General features: G+C 47.6%; 8 protein-coding genes across 8 annotated transcripts; 4 read left to right on the plus strand and 4 right to left on the minus strand.

The window, feature by feature from the left end:
* Positions 1–1423: 1423 nt before the first annotated feature.
* AO090005001596 (MFS transporter) lies at positions 1424–3069 on the plus strand (the record flags this gene model as incomplete). The annotated part of the gene is made up of 4 exons (XM_023236752.1): positions 1424–1868; positions 1925–2057; positions 2121–2544; positions 2599–3069. 4 exons carry the CDS (start codon positions 1424–1426, stop codon positions 3067–3069), a joined length of 1473 nt encoding a protein of 490 aa, XP_023089433.1.
* Positions 3070–4486: 1417 nt separating this feature from the next.
* Positions 4487–6200, plus strand: AO090005001595 (PP2C family serine/threonine-protein phosphatase; the record flags this gene model as incomplete). Its single annotated transcript, XM_001818450.3, has 6 exons — positions 4487–4522; positions 4933–5251; positions 5337–5410; positions 5485–5569; positions 5636–5842; positions 5899–6200. The coding sequence occupies 6 exons, from the start codon at positions 4487–4489 to the stop codon at positions 6198–6200; spliced, it is 1023 nt and encodes a 340-aa protein (XP_001818502.3).
* Positions 6201–8404: 2204 nt separating this feature from the next.
* Positions 8405–10007, plus strand: AO090005001594 (choline-phosphate cytidylyltransferase; the record flags this gene model as incomplete). The annotated part of the gene is made up of 4 exons (XM_001818449.3): positions 8405–8931; positions 8996–9346; positions 9402–9813; positions 9873–10007. 4 exons carry the CDS (start codon positions 8405–8407, stop codon positions 10005–10007), a joined length of 1425 nt encoding a protein of 474 aa, XP_001818501.1.
* Positions 10008–11241: 1234 nt separating this feature from the next.
* Positions 11242–12369, minus strand: AO090005001593 (uncharacterized protein; the record flags this gene model as incomplete). Its single annotated transcript, XM_001818448.3, has 1 exon — positions 11242–12369. The coding sequence occupies one exon, from the start codon at positions 12367–12369 to the stop codon at positions 11242–11244; it is 1128 nt and encodes a 375-aa protein (XP_001818500.1).
* Positions 12370–13195: 826 nt separating this feature from the next.
* On the minus strand, positions 13196–14590 carry AO090005001592 (DMT family transporter; the record flags this gene model as incomplete). Its single annotated transcript, XM_023236766.1, has 1 exon — positions 13196–14590. The coding sequence occupies one exon, from the start codon at positions 14588–14590 to the stop codon at positions 13196–13198; it is 1395 nt and encodes a 464-aa protein (XP_023089432.1).
* Positions 14591–15217: 627 nt separating this feature from the next.
* AO090005001591 (UTP25 family protein) lies at positions 15218–17627 on the minus strand (the record flags this gene model as incomplete). Its single annotated transcript, XM_001818446.1, has 5 exons — positions 15218–16133; positions 16196–16773; positions 16842–17035; positions 17091–17473; positions 17524–17627. The coding sequence occupies 5 exons, from the start codon at positions 17625–17627 to the stop codon at positions 15218–15220; spliced, it is 2175 nt and encodes a 724-aa protein (XP_001818498.1).
* A 318-nt stretch (positions 17628–17945) lies between these two features.
* AO090005001590 (eukaryotic translation initiation factor 3 subunit F) lies at positions 17946–19119 on the plus strand (the record flags this gene model as incomplete). The annotated part of the gene is made up of 3 exons (XM_001818445.3): positions 17946–18050; positions 18110–18822; positions 18900–19119. 3 exons carry the CDS (start codon positions 17946–17948, stop codon positions 19117–19119), a joined length of 1038 nt encoding a protein of 345 aa, XP_001818497.1.
* A 798-nt stretch (positions 19120–19917) lies between these two features.
* Positions 19918–20517, minus strand: AO090005001589 (putative transcription initiation factor TFIID subunit 13; the record flags this gene model as incomplete). The annotated part of the gene is made up of 2 exons (XM_001818444.3): positions 19918–20366; positions 20457–20517. The coding sequence occupies 2 exons, from the start codon at positions 20515–20517 to the stop codon at positions 19918–19920; spliced, it is 510 nt and encodes a 169-aa protein (XP_001818496.3).
* Between the last annotated feature and the right edge of the window lie 1522 nt (positions 20518–22039).

Below are 22039 nucleotides of genomic sequence, written 5' to 3' on the forward strand. Positions count from 1 at the left end.
ATTTTAAAATTTATATAAAAATCTTTATTAATAATAATATATATAATATTTTTAAAATTATTAATTTAATTTTTCTATTTTTTAAAAATATTTTTTTAATTAATAATTTAATTTAAAATCTCTATATTTTTAAATAATAGATTTAGTAATTAAAATAGTTTAATATTTAAAATATTTTATATAATTAAATAATTAAAAAAATTAAAATCTATATTTAAAAAATTATTTAAAAATTAATTTTATAATTTTAATTTATCTATTAAAATTAATTTAAATTAATTAATTAAAAATATTAAATAAATTTTATAAATAATATAATAATATTAAAATATTAATTAAAATAATATTAAACTATATATAAAAAATAGTTTAAAAAATAAAAATATTTTATTAAATAAATTATTTTTTAAAAAAAATATATTAATATTAAAAGTCTAAATCTTTATTAAATATTAAAATTAAATAGATAAAGCTATATAAATAGATAAATCTCTATTTATTAAATTAGTTTCTAAATATATTTTATTTAAATATTTTAATTATAATATATAAAATTATAAAATTATATATTATTTAAATTAATAGAACTATTTATTTTTATATAGAAGTCTAAATTTATAGTATTTTAACTATTTTAATTTTTAATATAGCAGCGCGTTAATCCACTTATTTATATGACTTGCTTATTTACCAATTACGTTACGTTAAAGAAGAGATTAGATAATCAAGAAAGGTAACTTTACGTGCTATATAGATAATCAAGAAAGGTAACTTTACGTGCTATATAGATCATCAGTCCAGAGATCTTGCTTAGTACCTCACACATCCAATCAGCCTGTTCCATTCATCTCACTTTGCGTGCCTTCGATGCGACCATGCGAAGCCCTTACTGGATCACTGCGCTTTGGCTTGGGTTAGCGCCAATCAAGAAGAAAGCCGAGGATGATAAAGGACCAAATAATTATTGCATATGGTGAGAGATTTGCCCTTAGTATTGTTCCTTTGAAAGTGTACAATGAGAAGCCCCGTTCAAAGAACCAACCCTAAATCACTTGACTTCCCTAACTTATAAAATCCTCATGTTCAAGGGTAACCAAAATGCCCCAAGGGCCAAATCAACTAAATAGGATACTACTCAACAGTGATTTGACGTGTCAATCTGTTGGGGGGCTGACAATTGGGAAGAGAGATTTCCTTATGTCATTTATTCTTGAACCCTAGCTTTAGTGCTTATTTATCTTCTTTTCGCATCCGCCATTTCTACCTCTTCTCCTCTTCTCCTCTTCCTTTCTTTCACGCCCGTTGTTTGGGGTCTACTAAAGCCGGAGTTTGTTCTCTCTCGAATAGTAACATTAACCTCTACCCTGAACGAGAATAAGTCTAAATAGGAAAAGGAAAAGGAAGAAGGAAGAAGGAAGCCAGGATGGTCTCCGGCCAGGATCTCGATTCAGAGATCTCAACGCCACTGTTAGGTACTCATCCATCCGGAGCACTCGTCGAGTACAAGCACAAGCGATGGACACTGTTTTTGTTATGCACGGTCATTGTCACACTTGACTTTGGCACTTTCCTCTCCATCGCTCCACAGACTCAGATTATGGAATCAATCGTCTGTCGCAAGTTTCATCCAGGACTGTTTGTCGATCTCCCATATGGAAAGTTCTTATCGGATAATACACCCTGTAAATCTGTAGATGTACAGGGGGAGCTGGCATTGATCAGTGGATGGAAGGATACCTTGGACCAGATCCCGGGAATCATCCTTGCCCTTCCATTGGGCTTCCTGTTGGATCGCATTGGCCGCAAACCAATTGCGATGCTAAGTATGACCGGACTACTTATGGAGGAGATTGCGATCCGTATCATCTGTATGTCGCGACGACACTTTAACATAGCATGAATGTCCTCTAGCTAACTAGCCTAGGCTTGTACAGTGAAGCAATTCCTCTTCGAGCTATCTGGTTCACGCCTTTGTTTCAATTATGTGGTGGTGGTTCTCAAATAGCCAGCTCTGTGGCCTTCACCATTGTCACAGACATCTTTCCCGCAGAGCAGCGGTATGGAAATGTCTCTCCCCCACCTATCTGTAATGGATATACTAATTCCTGTGCATTGTCCAGTGCAAACATATTCTTCGTGCTCTTTGCGGCTGTTCTACTTGCCGAGATCCTCGCAACTCCTCTGAGTGCTTGGCTAATGTCCTGGTCGCCGTGGCTCCCATTCCTACTCGGCTGGCTCTGTGAGGGTTGTGGCTTACTGGCAGCCATACTTATCCCGGAGACTCTTCCGAAGTCGCTAAACGAGTCGGAATCTGAATCGGCAGAGGAGGAGCGTGATTGCCTTGTCCCGCCACCCTCATCGTCTAAACGGAAAGGGTCCCTCTATAGTGCAGGTTCCCATATCATGCACTTAACTGCATTCATCTGGGGAAATGTCAACACGGTAGCTATCTCAATTGCATTCCTGGCGGCTAGTGTTGGAGGGCAGGCCCTCCAGTTGATCATCCAATATGCTTCCAAGCGTTACTCATGGACTATGGCAAAGGTGCGATGCTGCGTGACAAAGGGCCGAATATAGCCACTAACAAATCATCTCTAGGCAAGCTTTCTCATCTCTCTAAAAGGAATGATCGACCTCGTCGTCTTGCTTCTATTGCTACCAACTATCTCCCACTACTTAAACCGGTACCTTTCGCCAGCTGTCAGGGATCTTCGAATAACACAGGGAAGCGCGGCCATTCTAGCAGTTGGATTCGGCATCATGGCAGTGGCCGACCACCCAGTGCTGTTCGCCTTCGGCGTATCCATTCTGGCCTTAGGATGGGGCTTCTATTCCACCCTCCGCAATGTGGCCACAACTTTGGTTGCAGAGTCTCAAATCGGGACGCTCAACACCACAATCGCTCTTGTCCAGGGGATTGGGAGCATGATTGCTGGACCGTTGCTTGCCAGTGCATTTAGAGAAGGCATGACTTTGGGTGGTACCTGGATGGGTTTGCCATACATGATGGGTGCTATACTGTTTTTGCTGGCAGGACTGGCCGCGTCTAGCGTACGGACGCCTCGTTAAGTTCACTTCTCATCTAAGAAATATATATATTGAGATCCATGGGTATACGTGTTCTCCAAGATTTTAGATATCCCTCTGCTTGTGTTCCCCTTCTTAGGCGTAAAGTTATAGCATGAGTTCATGCAGCAATCCAGTTCGTGGGCCTACCTCGACCTGTCATCGAGGTGCACATGGCCTTATTTCCGATAGGGTTGGGGAAAAGGTCGGAGAATTGGAGCACGAGCAAGGAGGGTAAAGATTGAGATCAATTAATATCTGCGTGCACCTTGCCTTACCCTCTCCAGTGAACTTTGTCAGTACGTATGTACAGCACAAACAAACATATGAAGCAAGGCCTGATGTTTGCCTCACCGCAATTAGTTGGGTGCTGGGTGAACTTAACACCTGACCTCCTGCTGCATCTGGCGACGGTATTAAAAGGTAGGAAATGCCTCGGCGTATGTACGGAGGAGGTACTAAATTAAATACGAGAGTAAAAGCAAGGCACCCCTTTTCAAACCGCCAAGGGTCAATTCAATTCGGTTGGGTTCCATGCGTCAGTCTTACTCTTTAAGGGTTCATTGAACTTATTCCTGAATTCCACCAGGGGTGATCTCATAGTACGATTCTAGAAGGGGGATCTCTTGCGGTGGTACGGAGTAAGATAAACGTCATTACTCAACCCTGACAGGTACGGAAATCACCTGCGCCGACAGTACAGTATGTACAGTATGTACAGTATGTATGGGTGGATGTACTTATGTATGTACGTTTACTACCTGCTTGTCTGCCTGGTGTTGGGGTCCTTTTTCGTTTTAGATGACGAGGGTTGCCTGTTGAGAGGAAATCTAAACACAAGGCAAATGAAATTAGAATTCAAAACGAGGAAAAGCAATATTTAAAAAAGAAAAGAAATCTCTGTTCGTACAGAGACACATACATACATGCGTACAAACCCGTGACACTCCAGAGATTTTCTTTCCCTTCCTTCCTTCCATTCTCATCCTCAATTCCTACCTTTTCCTTTCCTTCCCGCCCTGTTGTTAGTGATTTATTATCTTCTCTTTGATTCCTATCCGCGCAAAGCATTCAAAGATCTCGTTCTTCGTAATTTGGTGGTTCATAGCTATTGAAGATTATTTCATCAGCAGATTCGGACCGGGTCCCCACCCCCGATTGTTCTCAATTTTCTTCGCCCGCTCCAGTGATAGAGAGGATTGACCACTGGGGCCATTCCCGCCCGCCGCCTATCGATTCTGCCCTTACCCTTTCTCGCCCACCTGATTCTTTGCTCTCTTCCTTCTTCCCCTCTCTGACAGAACAACTTTCCCCCCTCCCCCCGAATTTTTTGCCCTTTCCCTCTTTGCTTTTGAGTTGTGCATGTGCATTTCTGGCCTACAGTCTTCCCAGAACCTCTAAATCGTGATCATTTGAAATAATGGGTCAGACTTTGTCAGAACCAGTAGTCGATAAGGTACGTGAAACCGAGTGTTGCTGCTCTGGTCTTCCTTTCTGAACCCCCCCACACTGCAATGTCCTTACGCAATAATTCCTTCCCTTCCGTCCTGAGGCCGCAGGGGTGCTCGGTCGGCCTGCCACAAGCTCCCCAACGGACGATCTCTCTACTTCAATTATATATATATATATATATATATATCTTTCTCTTTTCTGTTCAATTCCCGATTAACTTTTCTGGCGGTTCTCCTTTTGTAATTACTCTTGTGTTGATCCGGTCTCGAGGCACCGCATCGTGATGCACCTCACCTGCGGGGTCCTCCACATGAGGAAAGAAAATTTCCTGCGGATGGTCCACAAACCCATGCCCGCACAGCATTGCGCGCTGAATTGTTCTCATTAGTGCTAATGTCGTCTGACACTCTTTAGACTTCGTCCGAGGGCGAAGATGATTGCTGCATCTACGGCGTCTCAGCCATGCAGGGCTGGCGAATCAGCATGGAGGATGCTCATGCTGCCGTCCTAGACCTCCACGCGAAATATACGAGTCCAGAAGAGACATCAACGGATCCTGCCAAACGCCTAGCTTTCTTTGGAGTATACGATGGACACGGCGGAGACAAAGTCGCACTGTTTGCTGGAGAAAATGTGCACAAGATCGTCGCAAAACAGGATTCATTCGCAAAGGGCGACATTGAACAGGCCCTGAAAGATGGTTTCTTAGCTACCGATCGGGCTATCTTAGAAGGTTCGTGAGCGTTGCCCACAAGGGTCCCGGGCTTCCCTTCTCCCGTCTTTCTTTTCGCCGAGGCCTGAGAGACTGATTTGGCTAGACCCGAAATACGAAGAGGAAGTCTCCGGCTGCACAGCAGCTGTCAGTGTAATCTCAAAACATAAGATCTGGGTGGTACGTGAAGCATGTTTTATGACCGACTCAGCGATCAGCTATAGTTGGCCTGGTCAATCATTAACCTGACATAGGCCAATGCGGGTGATTCTCGCTCTGTGCTTGGAGTCAAGGGCCGCGCAAAGCCTCTCTCTTTTGATCATAAACCCCAGAATGAAGGTTCGTGGCTCATATCTAGATGTACTTGCCTCTTCGTCGTGGTCTTTTACTGATGAACTACTTTAGGCGAGAAGGCTCGTATCAGTGCCGCAGGTGGCTTTGTCGATTTCGGCCGTGTGAACGGAAACCTGGCCCTGTCACGAGCCATTGGTGATTTCGAGTTCAAGAAAAGCCCCGAGCTTGCGCCCGAACAGCAGATCGTGACCGCTTATCCGGATGTGACAGTCCATGAGCTCAGTGATGACGATGAATTCCTTGTCATAGCCTGTGACGGTAAGTGTTCCCCCGATCACCTCTTTTGCCAATCGCACACTCATATCGAGCTTTAGGTATCTGGGACTGCCAGTCTTCCCAGGCTGTGGTTGAGTTTGTCCGCCGCGGTATCGCCGCGAAGCAAGAACTTTACCGGATTTGTGAGAACATGATGGACAACTGCTTGGCTTCAAACAGCGAAACTGGTGGGGTTGGATGTGACAACATGACTATGATAATCATTGGCCTCCTGAACGGCAGGACTAAAGAGGAGTGGTATAATCAGATAGCTGAGCGGGTGGCCAAAGGCGACGGCCCTTGCGCTCCTCCCGAATACGGCAAGTCTCTTGAGGATTCTACGGCCTCCAACCCCTACTGACTGAGCGGGGATGCAGCTGAATTCCGCGGCCCTGGTATCCGTAATCAGTTTGAAGAAAACCCGGATGACTACGATATGGAAAATGATCGCGCGCGTGGTTTCAGTGTTCGCTCCGGCCGCATTATTCTTCTAGGTGACGGCACAGAACTGGTCCCTGATCAAAATGACGAGGAGCTCTTTGACCAAACTGAGGAAGACCGCGACTTGCCTAGTCAGGTGCAACGCGAATTGCCTGATTCTGCCAGGAATGAGCGTGAAGGAACCCCGGGACCTCAATCTAAAACTGACGCTACTTCCAAGTCTGAAGAAGGGTCTTCTGCTAGTACATCCGAGTCAACCGTTACTCCTGCGGGGAGCTCTACCTCTGGAGCCCCCGAAAAATCTACGTCGTAGTTGTGATGGGCTCTTTGCATCTGTATCCCCGTTTCTGTTATTTTGGTTTTTGAAACGAACCTTGTGATTTTATGATTGTTCCGCCTGCACCCATGTCCTCCCACTTTCGCCTTGTTTTCCCTGTTTATCACAATAGTCACCTCTTCCCTTTCCCTGTTGTTGACACCCTCGTGGCAATGAACGGGGCAGAACGCGTGGCGGGAAACCTTCTATGTCCCTAGATGGCCAGGTATCTTTCATGTCTTGCAGGATGGGTTGTAAGGGTTCCTCTTAGGATAGGAGGTTTTCATTTTCCATTTCAAGCCGCGAGCGGCAGATCTTACGAGAGTACGTCTTGATTCATTCATGCCTTCCACAAGATATCGTGCCAAACGACCCACTATTGATGAACTTTGATATTTATGATTTATTCCCCCCCCCCTCCCAATTTTTTCCTTATCTTTTTACGTCCTTGACTTTCTTGCGCCCTTTCTGCTCCATTTATCTACCTGTTCATTAACTTCCGTCTGGTTTCGCTCTCCCTCGCCACTTTCCGGAGACCCGATGCTCTCTCCTATCATTCGCACCGGGTCGCATAATGGGACCAAACGGGGCTCCTGGGAAAAGGCGGAGCCGGGGAGACTTAAGTCGGCAGGGGAGTGTGAACGAAGATGTTCTATTGCACATGTGACGGCGTACCCGGAAAGCAATCAATGGCATGAAGGCCTTTTAGTCAGAGCTGAAATGGCATTTAGTCGAATGCTTCAGCAGTGGAGTTCTGGAAATGTGATGGATGCAAGCGATCTTTCTCATGTCCTGTTATTCTTTACTCGTACGGATATAGAATCTTTGGCCGAGCGAATGCGCCGAAACCCACATTCCAGAGTGATGTACGGAGGAGTGGTGGGAAAGAGAGAGAGAGAGAGAGAGAGAGAGAGAGAGAGTTAGTGTAAGATGAAGCGTATAACTGGTATCCAGAAAGGGGGAAAGAAAAGAGTACCATCTTATATAGAGAAGGCCGAGAAGAGAAGAACATTGCATTGGTATGGAGTAGGAGGAACCAACCGAGAATTGTTGGGGCAATTTTAGAAGGAGATGGAAATACATGTAATGGTTTTGACAGTTTACTGTATGTATGAGATAGTATGGCGTTGGTACCCTTAGCTTTAGGTATGTACTATACTAGTATAGGATACTTAGTAAGTATGTTGGAAATAACGCTTACCGAGTCATATTGGGGGCTCCGCCCACGCGGTGTCTTTTTTAGTTTTTTAATTTTATTCTTTCATGTATGTACAGTCTACTATAGATGATTCTAAGAGACCGGTCGAATAATTCTCTACAATGAAAATTAGAAGGAGAATAAATAATACATAGAAAAAGAACGAGTGCGGGATCTTTTCCCTTTTTCCTTCTCCTCTTGTCCTCCCTCTTGTCCTCCCTCTTGTCCTCCCTCTTTCACGCACTTTCTCTCTCTCTCTCTCCCCGCCGTCACCTCTCCACCCCCATGAATCAATTGGTTTTAGGGGCTAGAAGGGTAAACTAAAGAGCAAGACCCCTAAAATCATTAAATCGGGTCCCGTGTTTTGTCCTACTCCTCCCGCTTTCTTCTTTCCTTTCCCCATCACTCATTTCTACTCTGTCCTCTTCGCGCTCCCAACGCGTCTCTATTTCTTGCCCTTCATAGCTCTATCTCTCCCTCTCCCCTGAGATTAATTTGATCATTCGATTTTTCAAAAGCACACAACAACAACAACAACAACAACAACAACCTCCTTTTCGACGGAAGTAGAGCAGGGCTCCCTCGGTCATTACCTCCCCATTCCATTATAATGTCCTCTCCGTCGTCGGCAGGAAAGCGCAAGCGCAGTGCTTCCCAACATCTTCCGTCCAACGTAACCTCCGCTGACCTTCTGCAACCTTCATCACGCGATGCGTCGGGCGAAGATGGCGACGATTCCACCGGTCCGAATACTCCCTTGTCGGTTAAGTACAGGAAACAGGCACCAATTGATGTAACTTCAGCGGGCAATGTTCCGCCATCGAAACGGGCTCGGAAGAGCTCAGCGGCTGGCGAGCAAACCAATGGTCCTGCCACCGAGGAACCCTCGGCGCTCAGCAAAGAAGATCCAGGCGAGCCGTCAGAAACGACAGTTGCCAGCAGCGATATCGAAAACCAAAGCAAGGGCCGGTCGGGATTACAGATCAAAACGGCAGATGTTGAGGAGACCGAGGATATGATGCAGCCACCTCAGCGGGCCGGGTTGCAGGATCCGGTTGGATACCATACCAATCCTCCGCCCGTGGGGCGTCCAGTGCGCGTGTATGCCGATGGTGTCTTTGATTTGTTTCACGTGGGGTATGTTACCGTGTCTATTCTGAAAAAACTTGGACTGGTGCTAATGGGGCTTCTTGCATAACAGCCATATGCGTCAGCTTGAACAGGCGAAGAAGGCCTTCCCAGATGTGCATCTGATGGTCGGTGTGACTGGAGACGAGGAGACTCATAACCGGAAGGGTCTTACTGTCCTGAGTGGTGCGGAGCGCGCAGAGAGTGTTCGTCACTGTAAATGGGTGGACGAAGTGATTCCTAATTGCCCATGGCTGTTGACTCCGGAGTTTCTCGATGAGCACCAAATCGACTACGTTGCGCATGATGACCTGCCCTATGGCGCGGCCGAAGGAGATGATATTTACGCTCCGATCAAGGCCCAGGGCAAGTTTTTGGTTACTCAGAGGACGGAAGGTGTCAGCACCACGGGAATCATCACCAGGTGAGTATAGCCGTCAATTATTGGGGTGTTGCGCCAAAGGCTGACTGTATTGCAGAATTGTCCGCGACTACGACCAGTACATTTCCCGCCAATTCAAGCGAGGCGCATCGAGACAGGAGCTGAACGTGTCATGGCTTAAGAAGAACGAACTGGAAATCAAGCGACACGTTGCGGAGATTCGGGACAATATCCGGAACAACTGGACAACCACGGGTCAGGAGCTGGGCCGAGAATTACGGCAGCTCTGGCAGAATAGCCGGCCTGGCAGCCCGGCACCGAGCGCGAGGAACAGTGTAGACATGGGCAGTACACGAGGAAACGTTGTCAGCCCTACCACTGGTGCCATGAAAACCCATCTGTCACGGGTGGAATCAGTGGGTCGGTCTGAAAGCCCCATTGGAAACGGGCGGAATGAAGACTTTGCAACCGGGTACAGCTTGGGATTGATTGGAGGTGTAAGAGCCTGGGTAAGGAGATTCTGTCACCCGAGTGAAATTGAACTGTTATTAACTAGACATATGCACAGATGCGCAGCCGTCGGTCACTCTTGGAAAGCCGCGCCCCTTCCCCGACAAGCGAGGAGGAGCATGAGTCTGAGCAGGAACGCAGCAACGGCCACATTGAACCATTCAAATCGCCCGCCAATGCTGCGACAAATTAGGGCAGAGGGTCATGCATGGTTCAGCCCTATCAAGTCGTGATCCTCCTCTTCTGTCTGTCTTTCTTTCAGGCGACCGCTTATCATGTCTCACCGTGGACATGCAAGTTAGGTCAAAGAAAGCGAGAACAAAATGATGATGATGATGATGATGAGGAAGGAGAAGAAGAAGAGGGAAAAGACGAACGACAGTTTGCCATTTATCTCATGGTAGCTTGGGAAAGAAAAAAACAGAAAAGGAAAAAAAAAAAAAAAGAAGAAAAACAACAATATCTACTCACCCTTCCCCCTTCCCCCTTCCACAGAGTTCCATGACCATCATCAGACGATCTTATATCAGATGGGTTGATACGTGATAATGTTTCCTTAGTGAAAGTTGCGACTAGTTTTTCTTTTCCCGTTTTTTTTTTTTTACCTTCTGGTTGATAATACCGTTGTTATTATTACGATGACATTTGCCCACATAATCATTCCTCCTGTCGGCTCAAGAAAGAAATCGCATGTCTCCAAGTTTGGGTTAAATTGTATGGAAATCTAGGGAAAGGCCAAGGGTTCATTTCATTCATCGTCGTTTTTCACTTGTCCCACTGCTGTTGCTTTTTTTCTGATCTGTATTTATGTCGGCCGGGGGATTTTCTTTTTATCTCTTCTTCCGTTTATTGATTGCAGGATGCTATCTTTAATAAGTTGCCTTGGCTGTAGATAGATTTAGATAGATATCTGTTGGAATCAATTATGGCGTTCAATGTGGAGTTTTATCGAGTATCTTGGAGATTGACCTGGCGAAGGGTCCGTTGCACACAGGCTTGGGTGATGGGTGGTGGGTTGGCTGGCATAAACTGCCACTCTTGGCTCCGTATAACTGGCATATTGTCTTGGGCAAATGTGAGAAGCATCTATTTGATGTCATCTATCTATGTAACAGGACAAGAGGTGAGATGAGACAAGGTCCATCGTGGATCAAATGCTGACCATATTCGAACCAAGTTCTACCTTGTATAGTCATAAGAAGATGGGGACAACCAAGAAAGCAAAGATGAGGAAAAGAAAAATAAATACAAGTTCAAGCACAAAGGGTATCTCATTCCGAATTGCAAACTGCTGTTCCGTTCTCTTTTTGCTTTAGTAACGCGTTTATCTTCTACCGCGAGTCTGCCTCAATTGGCAAGCTTGATATGCGTATTCTTTGCTTCGAAATATTAAAGTGTGTTGTCGAATTGATGGGAATTTTGAATGATCAAGCAGCAGTGATCGCAAGGCGCGGCCGCATTTTCCTCTCCACCTCCGCCTCCATGCCACACGCCCTCTTCATTTGAGGATCAGGAACGATGGGTATCTGGCCTCGCGGTGAGCACATACGCTCACGGAGAGCGTCTCGCAAAGCCACGGCATCCCGACACAGGTCTTGCTCCATCACTCTCCGGGCGTAAGCGTCGCAGCGGGCCGTGATGCCCAACTCGAACGACTTGAGTCCGCGGACACATAACATCGGGGCAACCCAGGGCTCATCGATAGCCAGGCGAAGGCGTTTTCCGCCAATCACACGGCCCATGGCGTTACCACTGAAGCGGCCGAGGTCAAGGCTCAGATGTAACTGTCCGAGGCCGCGGAGGGCGGCGATCCGGGACCAGAAAAGAGCCCAGAGGTGGTCGTTGTGAGTGTGGGAATAGATGGAGGATTTGTGCTCCTGGCCGGCCATGGGCTGCCAAATGGGCATCCATTGGACGGTGAGGCGCTTGATGGAGCGGAGACGCTGCGGGCAGACGATCAGAGAGAAGGCGATGAAGGTGTGGAGGTCGTCTACGTCAAAGACGGCGTTGGCGTAAAGGATGTCGGCTGCTTCAGCGTATATGGCACGACATGTGCGCAGCAAGGCCACCGATGAGTTGCTCAGGGACGCTGGGAGGGAGGCGTGGGTGTGCGGGTAGAGCACGCTGTCGGAGTGGCCTTGGCCTGCAGTACAGTTCTCCTGGACCCGCCAGCGGGCTGGGGTAACAGGGCAGCAGCGGCGGTTGCGGTCGAGCGACGACGAAGGGTGCTTGCACCGGACATGGCGGATCTTGCCCTTCAATTGGACTAGATGGATAGCTTCATCGCCGAAGGCATAATTGTAAATTATGAGGCGGATTTCGGCAGGCAGCTTGCGGAAGAATAAGCTGTCGGATTGGGATGCCATGGGCCGGGCATATGGGTCGACTGGTTTGGATGATGTGGAGGAGGCATGAGAAAAGATATCCACGGTGGGCGCACAGATCTTGCGTTCTTGAATCAAATCACGAACAGTCTCTTGCCATCTTCGTCCGGTGGGGTAGTAGTGGAAGACGGAGTACGGATCTCGAAGTAACCAGGCATCGAAGTGACGCATTGTTAGTTTCTTTCGCTCGCGCTCTCTCTTGAATGATTTTATCAGATAGTGAAAAGAGAGAGGTGGGGAAAGTATGGGGCAAGGTGGACGATCAGAAAGATGGAGACAGTAGGGGGAGATATGTATATACTACAGGATATACATGTCAATATCGATATCTTCCTATCAAACGCCACCCGAATCCGGGGTAAATCCAAATCAGGCACCGCAGGCACCAATCGGTTCTGTTCGGTGAGTCTCGGGAAGTTGCCGTCGGGACTTTTCGGTGTCAATTGTAACGCTATGACGCTGTGGCTGGCAAGATTCATAGTTTCATGTTCGGTGAGACACACACAGTTACTACTAAACGGAGCACTGTCGTCCACCACCAATGAACGAGTCTTGTGCACTTTTTCTGCATGCGCACGGCCTGCAACCTGTCCTGAGCGTCCGGATTGAGGGTACAGTAACTAACTACCTAGTAGCTACCTAGGTATGTACTATGTAGCTCCAGAGACACCAACTAAATCAATCCATCATCCTTTATCCATGTAACTAAGTCTATACGGCACATCGATATAGTATATAGCAGACAATCAAATCAATAACAGATTTTGCGCTGTTGCCGCCAGCAGCATCACATCATCATGAAAAGAAAAAAAGGAATCATCGCTTGCTGTCGAATCCCTCAAATCGTCATAGCTCTTACCTCGCCGGCTCCGGCATGCATTAGTTGTCTTTCTTCCCACCTCTCTCCAGCCCTTCATTCCTCTCCGCTTATGCAAGTCGTGACGTCGTCGTGCGCGGCCAATTTTTCATAATTGCCATTGCTGTTTCCTAGTAGTACTCAGTTCGTCTCATTCTCATCTTCCCTAGTGGCAGCTGCGGGCGCCTCTCGGACGACGGCCACATAGATGGCGCTTCCTAAGATCAGAGCAGATCCCATCCAACTCAAGAGAGACAGAGTGCTTCCCCAAACAACGCGGTCATAAAATAACGCAAAGACCATCTGCATATATATCATAGACGTGGCCCGCGATCCGGACGAGCTGCGCGACTCCTCCTTCGGCTCATCATTTCCATCGCTTCCATATCGACGATGCTGTTCCGACGGGGACAATTTCCTCGGTGGAGGCACATACGACAGACCAGCGGTCAAGAGGAACTGCAGCAGAAACCCACAAACACCCAGACCCAAGAGCAGGGTCCATTCTAACGGGGTGCCCGGCAGTTCTAGAGCAATGGAAGGCATCACCAGGATGGCCACGGTCGACACAATGGTTGTGAACGAGGAAAAATATGTGACGGACACCAGCGGATGACAGCGTTGTCCGATTATTCGGATGGTCGAGTACGCGCAAGACGCCCCCATGACTCCCATGAGCGCCATGACGATCGCCATAATATGGTGATATTCATCCTCAGAGTCAGGCTGCTCCCCGCTACCAGGCTCTCCGGAGTCCGGAGGATTTCCGTTCGAGAAAAGTGAGAAAGGCCGTGCGATTAGAACCACACCAACCAGCGACACCACGCCAGCGAGTTGTTGCTTATGTGTGAAGGTCTCATTGGGAATGAACAGAGAGCAGGCATAGCAGGAAAGGATAGGTGCTAGGAAAGTTAACACTGTAGCTTCCGACAGTGGTAGGTATTGAACGGAGTAGTAAAGCCCATAAACGCCAATAAAGCCACCGGCTGCACGAAGCAGGAGAAGATGAAGCACAGAGCGGGTCCCAAACGGGCGAGGGACTTTGGTGTACCACATGTACAGATAACTGACTATAACTGTGATGGACATGCGGGCGAAGAGGATCTGTTCCAGTTTAGTACGGGGAGATATTTGGAAAAACCAAATGATCAGTCCTACCTGAAATGGATGAAACCCCTCCCCATTCCTTCCCTTTCTCTCTAAAATTTGAGTCATGACATTCATGGAAGCCCCAAAGAACTGGGCTGACATGACAAGGATCATTCCCTTACCCTGGAGCCAGAGTTCCTGTGCCGAATCCCACGTTGTTTCCCACCATGGTGATGACGTTGATGGTGACGGTGACAATGGGGAATCCGATCCCAGTAAGGGTCTCCGTTCATCTTCAGCTTCATGGGTGTTGTCTCGGTGCTTTCTACTCCAACCAAACACCGCGGAGAACAGGCTGCGAGGGCTGGATTTGGCTACCGACTCGGACCTGACATCCTCGACAGGATGCTGGTTCTCATCCGGACTAAACGCCGACGGACGTGTCATATTAAACCGATGTAGACTGATATGTAACCCTTTTGTCTTGTCTCCCCGGACTTAAGGGCCGAAGAAACGGAGGAGAAAGAAAAAGAAATTCGGTATAAAGTAGACCGTTTTAGGCAAAGAGATCAGGGTTGATCATGAGGAAGATTCAGCTCAATGACTAATCGATCTCCTCTAACTTATTTATTTATTGAATTATTTATTCATTGATTTGTTTTATTATCTTTGAAGAAAATAAAAAAGCAATTAGAAAAGAGAAAAAAAAAAGACAGTCAGCTGAATTCTTTTAGAAGCCGAGCAACAAAAGAAAAAGAAACAGAAAAAAGAACTTTTCCTCCAATGTACAGCCGCCGTGTGACTTTTGGAGCGCTATCGGCGTCAAATGAGGGTTGACGGAGGGCCTGAAAATGTGGGTGTTGGATCGGCGTCTGGGCTCAATTGACCCACTTTTCTACATTACAATTTCATCCAATTCAGCGGGTACATAATTCTTGATCCGATACAGATATACTATACACCGTTGGTGTATAGTGACAGTACACGTCAGGCCCAAAGAATGCAGAGGTATAAAAGTCATTGGTATAATAAAATACATCATAAAAGAGTCGGCCACTCTGGACTAACTCGGATCTATACAAATGTAAATGTGTCGCCTCCCTTCTCCCGCAGCATATTGCCAACTCGTTTGGTTCCAACGATCCTCTCCAGTTTCAGTGCATCCCACTTGGAGAACAGTGCGCGGACGCCTCCCTCAGCCGCCTCATCGATCGCCGCCGGATCCATCCCCAAAAATCCAACAATCTCCCCCCAGAATAATGGGTTCTCTGGAACTCCGTACATGATGACACGCTTGACGCCACGGATCTGGTACCGCCGGAAATGGTGGAACCTTTCGGTGTATAGCAATACGGAGTGTCGACCATTCATAAAGTGCGTACGCGCTCGCATGATGTCTCGAGTGTCCGAGTATTCAGAAATCGCCCCGAAGGAGACGTTCATGGTCTGTGCGGAAGTAGCAAAGTAATTGCGTACACGGACGAAATCTAGGTACGACGGGATGACGATTAAGATTCCACCGCTATTGTTCCCCCGACCGGACGTGACATTGCGGACTAAAGACGAGAGCACGGTGGTGGTGAAGTGTTTGAATCGCGCGTCTGGGTCTTTCGCCGGCGAGAGACTGTCAAATCGGGAGAAGGTCTGCTTCACGGATACTGGGAGTGGGGTCTCGGAGATTGCTCCAGCATATACTGGCGTCATCTTGATCTTGCCAGAGACGTTCAGCATATGTGTGGAGAAGACCGAGTTGATCTCTGGGGTAATAAAGGAAGCTAGCATAATCATTTGACGGACATATCGTGCGTTGTTGTCCAGATACCATGTCCGCACGCGGCTAAAATCACAGCCGTGCGCCTCCCGTGGCTGTAGGTTGAGATGTTTGAAGATATAGTCGACGTGATCCCAATTCTGCATGAGAAGGGCATCTGCCTGATCTACTATAACGACTTCAATAGACGATAAAAAGTCATGGTCACGTTTCTTCGCACTACAGTAAGTTAGCATGTGTTCTAGGCTTTCATGTAGCATGGACGCCCTCGGAAAACCTACTCAGCCTGGTCCATGATCGTGCGCAAGCCAAGTGGACTGGCAAGGATCATGTCTGAAGCGTAGAATTGCGCAAAAAATTTAACAGTCTTTCTCGTGAATTTGAGGCCTAGTCGGAACATGTCATCGTCGTTTCCACCGAATAACTCTTGAAAGTCGTCCGGTTTACTCTCCCAGGACTTGTCGTCCGTTGCAGAGAAGGTGTCCATGAAACGCTTCTTGTTTTCTTGCTGCTCGGGTTGGAAAAGCTGGGTGATTGACTCAACGACACGTACGCAAGCTTGTTTGGTCGGGAGAAGAAACAGCACCTTGGGCCTGGTGAAGCCTTGATCCCGCAGATCGAGGTCGGCATCTTGTTCCTTTGCAACACGAGCGTTGTTCTTGAGTACACGGTCCCGGGTCTTCAATACATGGTTAACAGCATGAACTGCCAGAATGTCTCGTAACTGGGTCGAGCTAGACGATTTTCTGGCACCATACAAGACGTCTTGATAATCAAAGATGTACGGGGCGAGTTGTTGGGCATGGCCGCTGATCTGGGAGAGACGCTCCAGAGCAGGCGTCTTCAACTTTCTTTTGAGCTATAGCATAATAAGCAACCGACTCTGTTTTCCGCATACTATCTCGTCGTAGGATGGCCATTGCTTACCTTCAGATTCGCGATACTCTTCAGGGCAGGTAGGCAAGACAAATCGCTTCCCGTATCGGGTGCAGCGCGCGCCAATCTCAAATCCTCGGAGAGCTCTTTCTTCACAGTTTTCCATTTATTATCTCCTACAGCCTTGATTTGCTTAGACAGTTCGTCCTCTTTCCTTGCGAAATGTGCCTCGAAGGGATCATTATCTGCTTTATATCAGCAAGTGGGATCTCTTCAACCAGATATACTAGAAAGCTGTACCATCTTCGTTGTCGCTGTCGGCCTGACCATCGGCATCCACCTCATCTAAGTTATCTTCGTCCTCTTCATCAGAAGGCTCCTGCTGCTGCAAGTCGTCATCTTCCAGTAACTCTTCTTCGTTGGCGGCGACGACAATGTCATTCTGAGCTACCGCTCTTTTGTCATCTTTGTGTTCAGTCTTCCTCTTTTTGCGTGCCGGCGCTTTAGAGTCAGCGGTTGTATTAAGTAGCTGAAGCAATTCGTTATATGGACGGGCCGACTTGTCATCCTCTACGTCCTCGTCGCTGTCTGAGGATGCATCGTCCATGGGGCCGTCATAATCCATTTCGTCTCCAAGATTGTCTTCGAACTGACCCTCCTCTCCGCCCGAGGGTTCTTCTGACCTGGGTGTGCTAGTTAGCTTGACTAAGTGAACCCAATGGGAGAAGCTTACTCTATCTCATCTACTCGGGACGTTGTGAAGCCATTTCTCCTCTTTATAGGAGCTCTGGCTCGGGCCCCACGGCCCTTGGGAGCTCTGTTCCGAGGAGGAGCCATTTGCGAAAGAAGATATGTACACTGAAGAATTGTTATTGCAGCTCTGAAGGCACCAGACTTTTTGTCTTTTTTTTTCCCTCGAATTATTTTTTCCCTCTCTTTGGGTCGGGGAAGGCTTATCTTATCTTAGCGCGAAATTCCCGCTGCGCACACACAATTTGAGCCTCGCAGAACCTCCGTCGGCGCAGAGTCTAGCGGGCGGAAGAATTGATAAAAAAAAGAGAGAGCTACTCTCCACCACGCCGAGGAAGATCCCAAGTGAAAGAGTCGAGAGCTAGAGAGAACGGCTATTCGCGCATCTAACACTTCTCACCCATCATGGCTGAAACTGATTCTTTCCTTCACCTTGCTCGCCCTCTGGGCCCGATGGCAGTGGGGTCTGCACCGACAACCGCCCCTCTGAATGTTGTCATTCATCCTCAGGTACGTTTACTTTATCGGAAGGTTAACTAAAGGATGGAAGTACTGATGCCCCATCACAGGCTCTCTTCTCGATCCTTGATCATTCCCTCCGTCGCAATGCCGACCAGGAGCGTGTCATCGGAACCCTGCTAGGAACCAGGTCAGAGGATGGAACTGAGGTGGAAATTCGCACTACTTTTGCTGTTGGACACACCGAGACGACGGATCAGGTTGAGGTCGACATGGAATACCAGAAGCAAATGCTTGCCTTGCATCTCAAGGCAAACCCGAAGGAAGTGCTGGTCGGTTGGTACGCCACTTCGTCGGAGTTGAACACCTTCTCCGCTTTGATCCAGAACTTCTACAGCGGCCAAGGTGATGGAACCTTCCCTCACCCTGCTGTCCACTTGACTGTCTCTACCGAACCTGGCAAGGATGTTGAAACCCGCGCCTACATTTCCGCTCCTGTCGGTGTGACGGCAGAGAGAGCCGCCGACAGCGCTGCCTTTATCCCCGTCCCCTACGAGATCCGCTACGGTGAGACCGAGAAGAGTGGTCTGGAGTCTATTGCTGCCGCTCGCGATGTTGAAAGCCGTGCTGCGAACATCTTCACCGATATTGAGGCTCTTGAGCGTGCGGTAGAGGAGGTTCTTGGTATGATCGACCGCGTTTCCAAGTATGTCGAATCTGTCATCGATGAGGAGGCTCCTGCATCGACAGCACTGGGCCAGTTCCTTCTCAACGCTCTCGCTTTGGCGCCCAAGGTTGAGCCTGCCGACATTGAACGGGATTTGTATGTTTTCCCCACATCCTACGATTTTCACCCCCTCTTATCATGCTGGGTTGTACTAATGCTAACCATTTCTACAGCAACAACCACATCCAGGACGTTCTGGTTGTGTCTTACCTGGCCAACACCATCCGTACACAGATGGAACTGTCCAACCGCTTAGCTACTGCCCAGCTCACCCTTGGCGGCGAGTCCGGCAATGCAGAGTCCGGCCAGCGTGGAGGTCAGAGAGGCGGCAAGGGAGGCCGCGGAGGACAGCAGCGGACTCAAGACCGGAGTGGAGAGGAGGCTCGCGCGTAAAGAGGGAACGTAAAACCAAGGCTATCCATCAAGACACCTTTTCTTTTCTCTTTACATCTCTTGTCCCATCCATTTTTTACTTCTCGCATCTATTATCCCGCTACTCTGTTTATCCCTTTTTTCCTTGATATGTGTCTAGGGTTCTATCTCGTCCAGGGTTATCTTTTCCTGTGGAAAAAGCTTGTTCTCAGTTCTGCTTCCACCATGTGCTCTCTGTTATGGCATTTATGACATTACATCCGTGGTTGTTGGAGCAATGCGAAAACGAATGGACAAACGAAAGCAAAAGAAAAAAAAGGAACCAGAAAGAGCATGGCGTATGGGAGTCAATCTGGCTTTGTTCAGAGCGGTGAAAAAAAAAGGAGCTGTGCAAAATGGGAAGAGCAAGGGTTTGAGACCCTTTTATGACAGGACCAGATCGGCCTTATTTGCTCCGATGATATAGTGTAGACTTGATGATTACGAAGTCGGCTTTTCTTACCGGCATGTCAATCATGATGAATGGACATATAACCTGAACCAACGAGTACCAGAGCTTTATCTGTGGAAACGGGGCGGGATGACTAGAGTCGTCATTTAGTAGCGCCTGGCTTGCTGAAAGGATTACTTGATATCTAAAGTCTTGAGCTCTCAATCTAAAGACTGGAAAGGATCTCCCCAATAAACGCCCTTCTAATAACAACAAATGGTATCTCCCATATTTAATGAATATTTGTGACCTGAACCAGAACGCCCGTAAAGAAGGTTGAAGAGTAGAACGACATCGAAAGTAGCGAAGCAGGGCCAACGACAACCGGTTCAACCAGTCTTTCTCTTCTTCGAAACCGTTGTGTCCTCCGTAGCATCCGAGTCCCTTCTAGCATTCCTCTTTCCTTTACCCTTGCTCTTCTTGCCATCGGTACCTTCGCCCAAATCTTCGAGTTCTTTTTTGCTAGCATCCTTCAAGTTTCCAACCTGGTCGTCATTCTGATCGAAGGCCTTCCGGGCTTCCTTTAGCTCACGCTCCATGCGCAATAGCTCCTGGACACGACCAAGTTTGTTGGGATCACGACGCAACGCAAATCGGAAGTCGTCTACCTTGATTTTCTGACGGCGCGAATAGGCGGCATACTGAGCTGCACCGTGGCACATCTCAAGAACAAAATCGGTAACAATCTCATCGAGCACACGAACTGTTTCGGGAAGAGGCTCGGAAGGGAAAGACGGGTGCGGGCTCGGATCACCATATGCGAGAAGGAGGAGACGCACTATGGAATAGAAACATATGATGTAAGTAACGGAAGTTACGAAAGAGTCGTCTGTTGGGGGGAAGGAAGTAAAAAAGAGGCAAAACTTACATTCGGCAGCAAAGTTCATCTGACCCTTATGCCTAGCGGCACGGGCTCTTGGTTCAGCCATGGTGCTAATAGAGCGCTTCTTGTGCTTACTAGACTCGGCTTCTGGGGTAGGAGGATCCGCGTTCCTGGCGGTGTCGGGTTTGAATGCTGGGTGATAACCGGCGCGGATTAGAGCAGTCTCTTCAGGGTTGAACGGCCAGGGAGGGGCAAGCTGGCTCGACACATGGCCAGAACTTGGCTGTCGTGGTGGACCGGATGGAGCTGGAGAGGTCCGCTGAACTGGATGTAGAGGAGGCGGCAGAAGCCTTCGAGCTCTACCTGAAGGCGGTTTAACATTGGGACGGTGGCCAGGGCGGTGAGGAAGGTTGGCGGACATGAGAGGCAGAATTTCCGCTCCACTGGACGAAACGTGTAGACAGATAGTATGATAGTATCTGGGTCTCTATCAGCTTTTGTTTTCTCTGATCGTTCTAGATCTTGCACGGAAACCAGTGCCTATTAAGTCATTGGTGTTCAGCTTAAGGAGGGAAACAAATCAATCCTAGGCAGTTCGTACAAGATGGTGAGTAAATGCGCTGTGAATGAAGTTCGACTTCGATAGGATGACCACCGACTAAGAATAATCTTTCCTGTAGTCTGCCTTGTTCAACTTTCAATCGCTTCTGCTGGTTATCTTGCTCGTCATCTGCACGAGCACCTATGCTCACTCGATTATGCCAGGAATTATGGACCGTAATCAACATGGGTAGGTTTTATCTCCGGTCTTCCCCATGATGTCAACTAAGAGAGGAAACTAACACCCTCGTCTGAAGCTTCTTCGGGGTGTTCTGGAAGTGTGCTCGAATCGGTGAACGGCTCAGTCCGTATGTCAGTATCTGCTGCATCTTAATGGCTGTGAGTGCTGGACGACATCATATGAACATACTGAAGTTGAGGTTACCGTGAAGCTAATTAATATACATGCGCTAGGTTTCGATCTTCTTTGGAGGTTGAAAGCTTATGGTTGCCCCTGTTTTTTTTCATAAACAGTTCTTCCAACTTTTATTTTTTTAATGAATGAAGATCTTCCCAGCAATCGGCGTTAAAAAACCTTTTCTTGGTGGTTTGGGCATTATTATATATTGCAGGGAGTTCGCATGGTCATTTACATGTGTAGTGTACATAAGTGATATTTTACACTGAGAATATACTCACATATATCATCCCCCCGTGCTAAGATGACAATCTTTTCCAGAACCCACGCTCTAAATGCAACAAGATAGAAAGACAATAGAAAATAAATGGTTCGATAAGGGTATCTCAACGGGTAGACTCCTTTCTTTCACTCAGACGTCGCAAGCCTTGCTCCAACAGATGCTCATCTTCATCCGATTCATGCTCTAAAGGCCTCTGATCCAAGGAGGTCACCATATCGTGGCGAGCATCGGTCGCCTGGTCCAGTTCTTCTACCGCAATCCATAGGCGCTCTGGATCTTGGAGGTAGCGGAGACATTTCATTGTATATGAATCCATCGAATAGCCTTGAGCTTCCATGGCCTTGATAGACTTTGCAACCTCCGCAATATTCTGCGCGTTTGCATAGG

Source organism: Aspergillus oryzae, chromosome 1, assembly GCF_000184455.2.
Source record: "Aspergillus oryzae RIB40 DNA, chromosome 1".
Taxonomy (NCBI): domain Eukaryota; kingdom Fungi; phylum Ascomycota; class Eurotiomycetes; order Eurotiales; family Aspergillaceae; genus Aspergillus; species Aspergillus oryzae.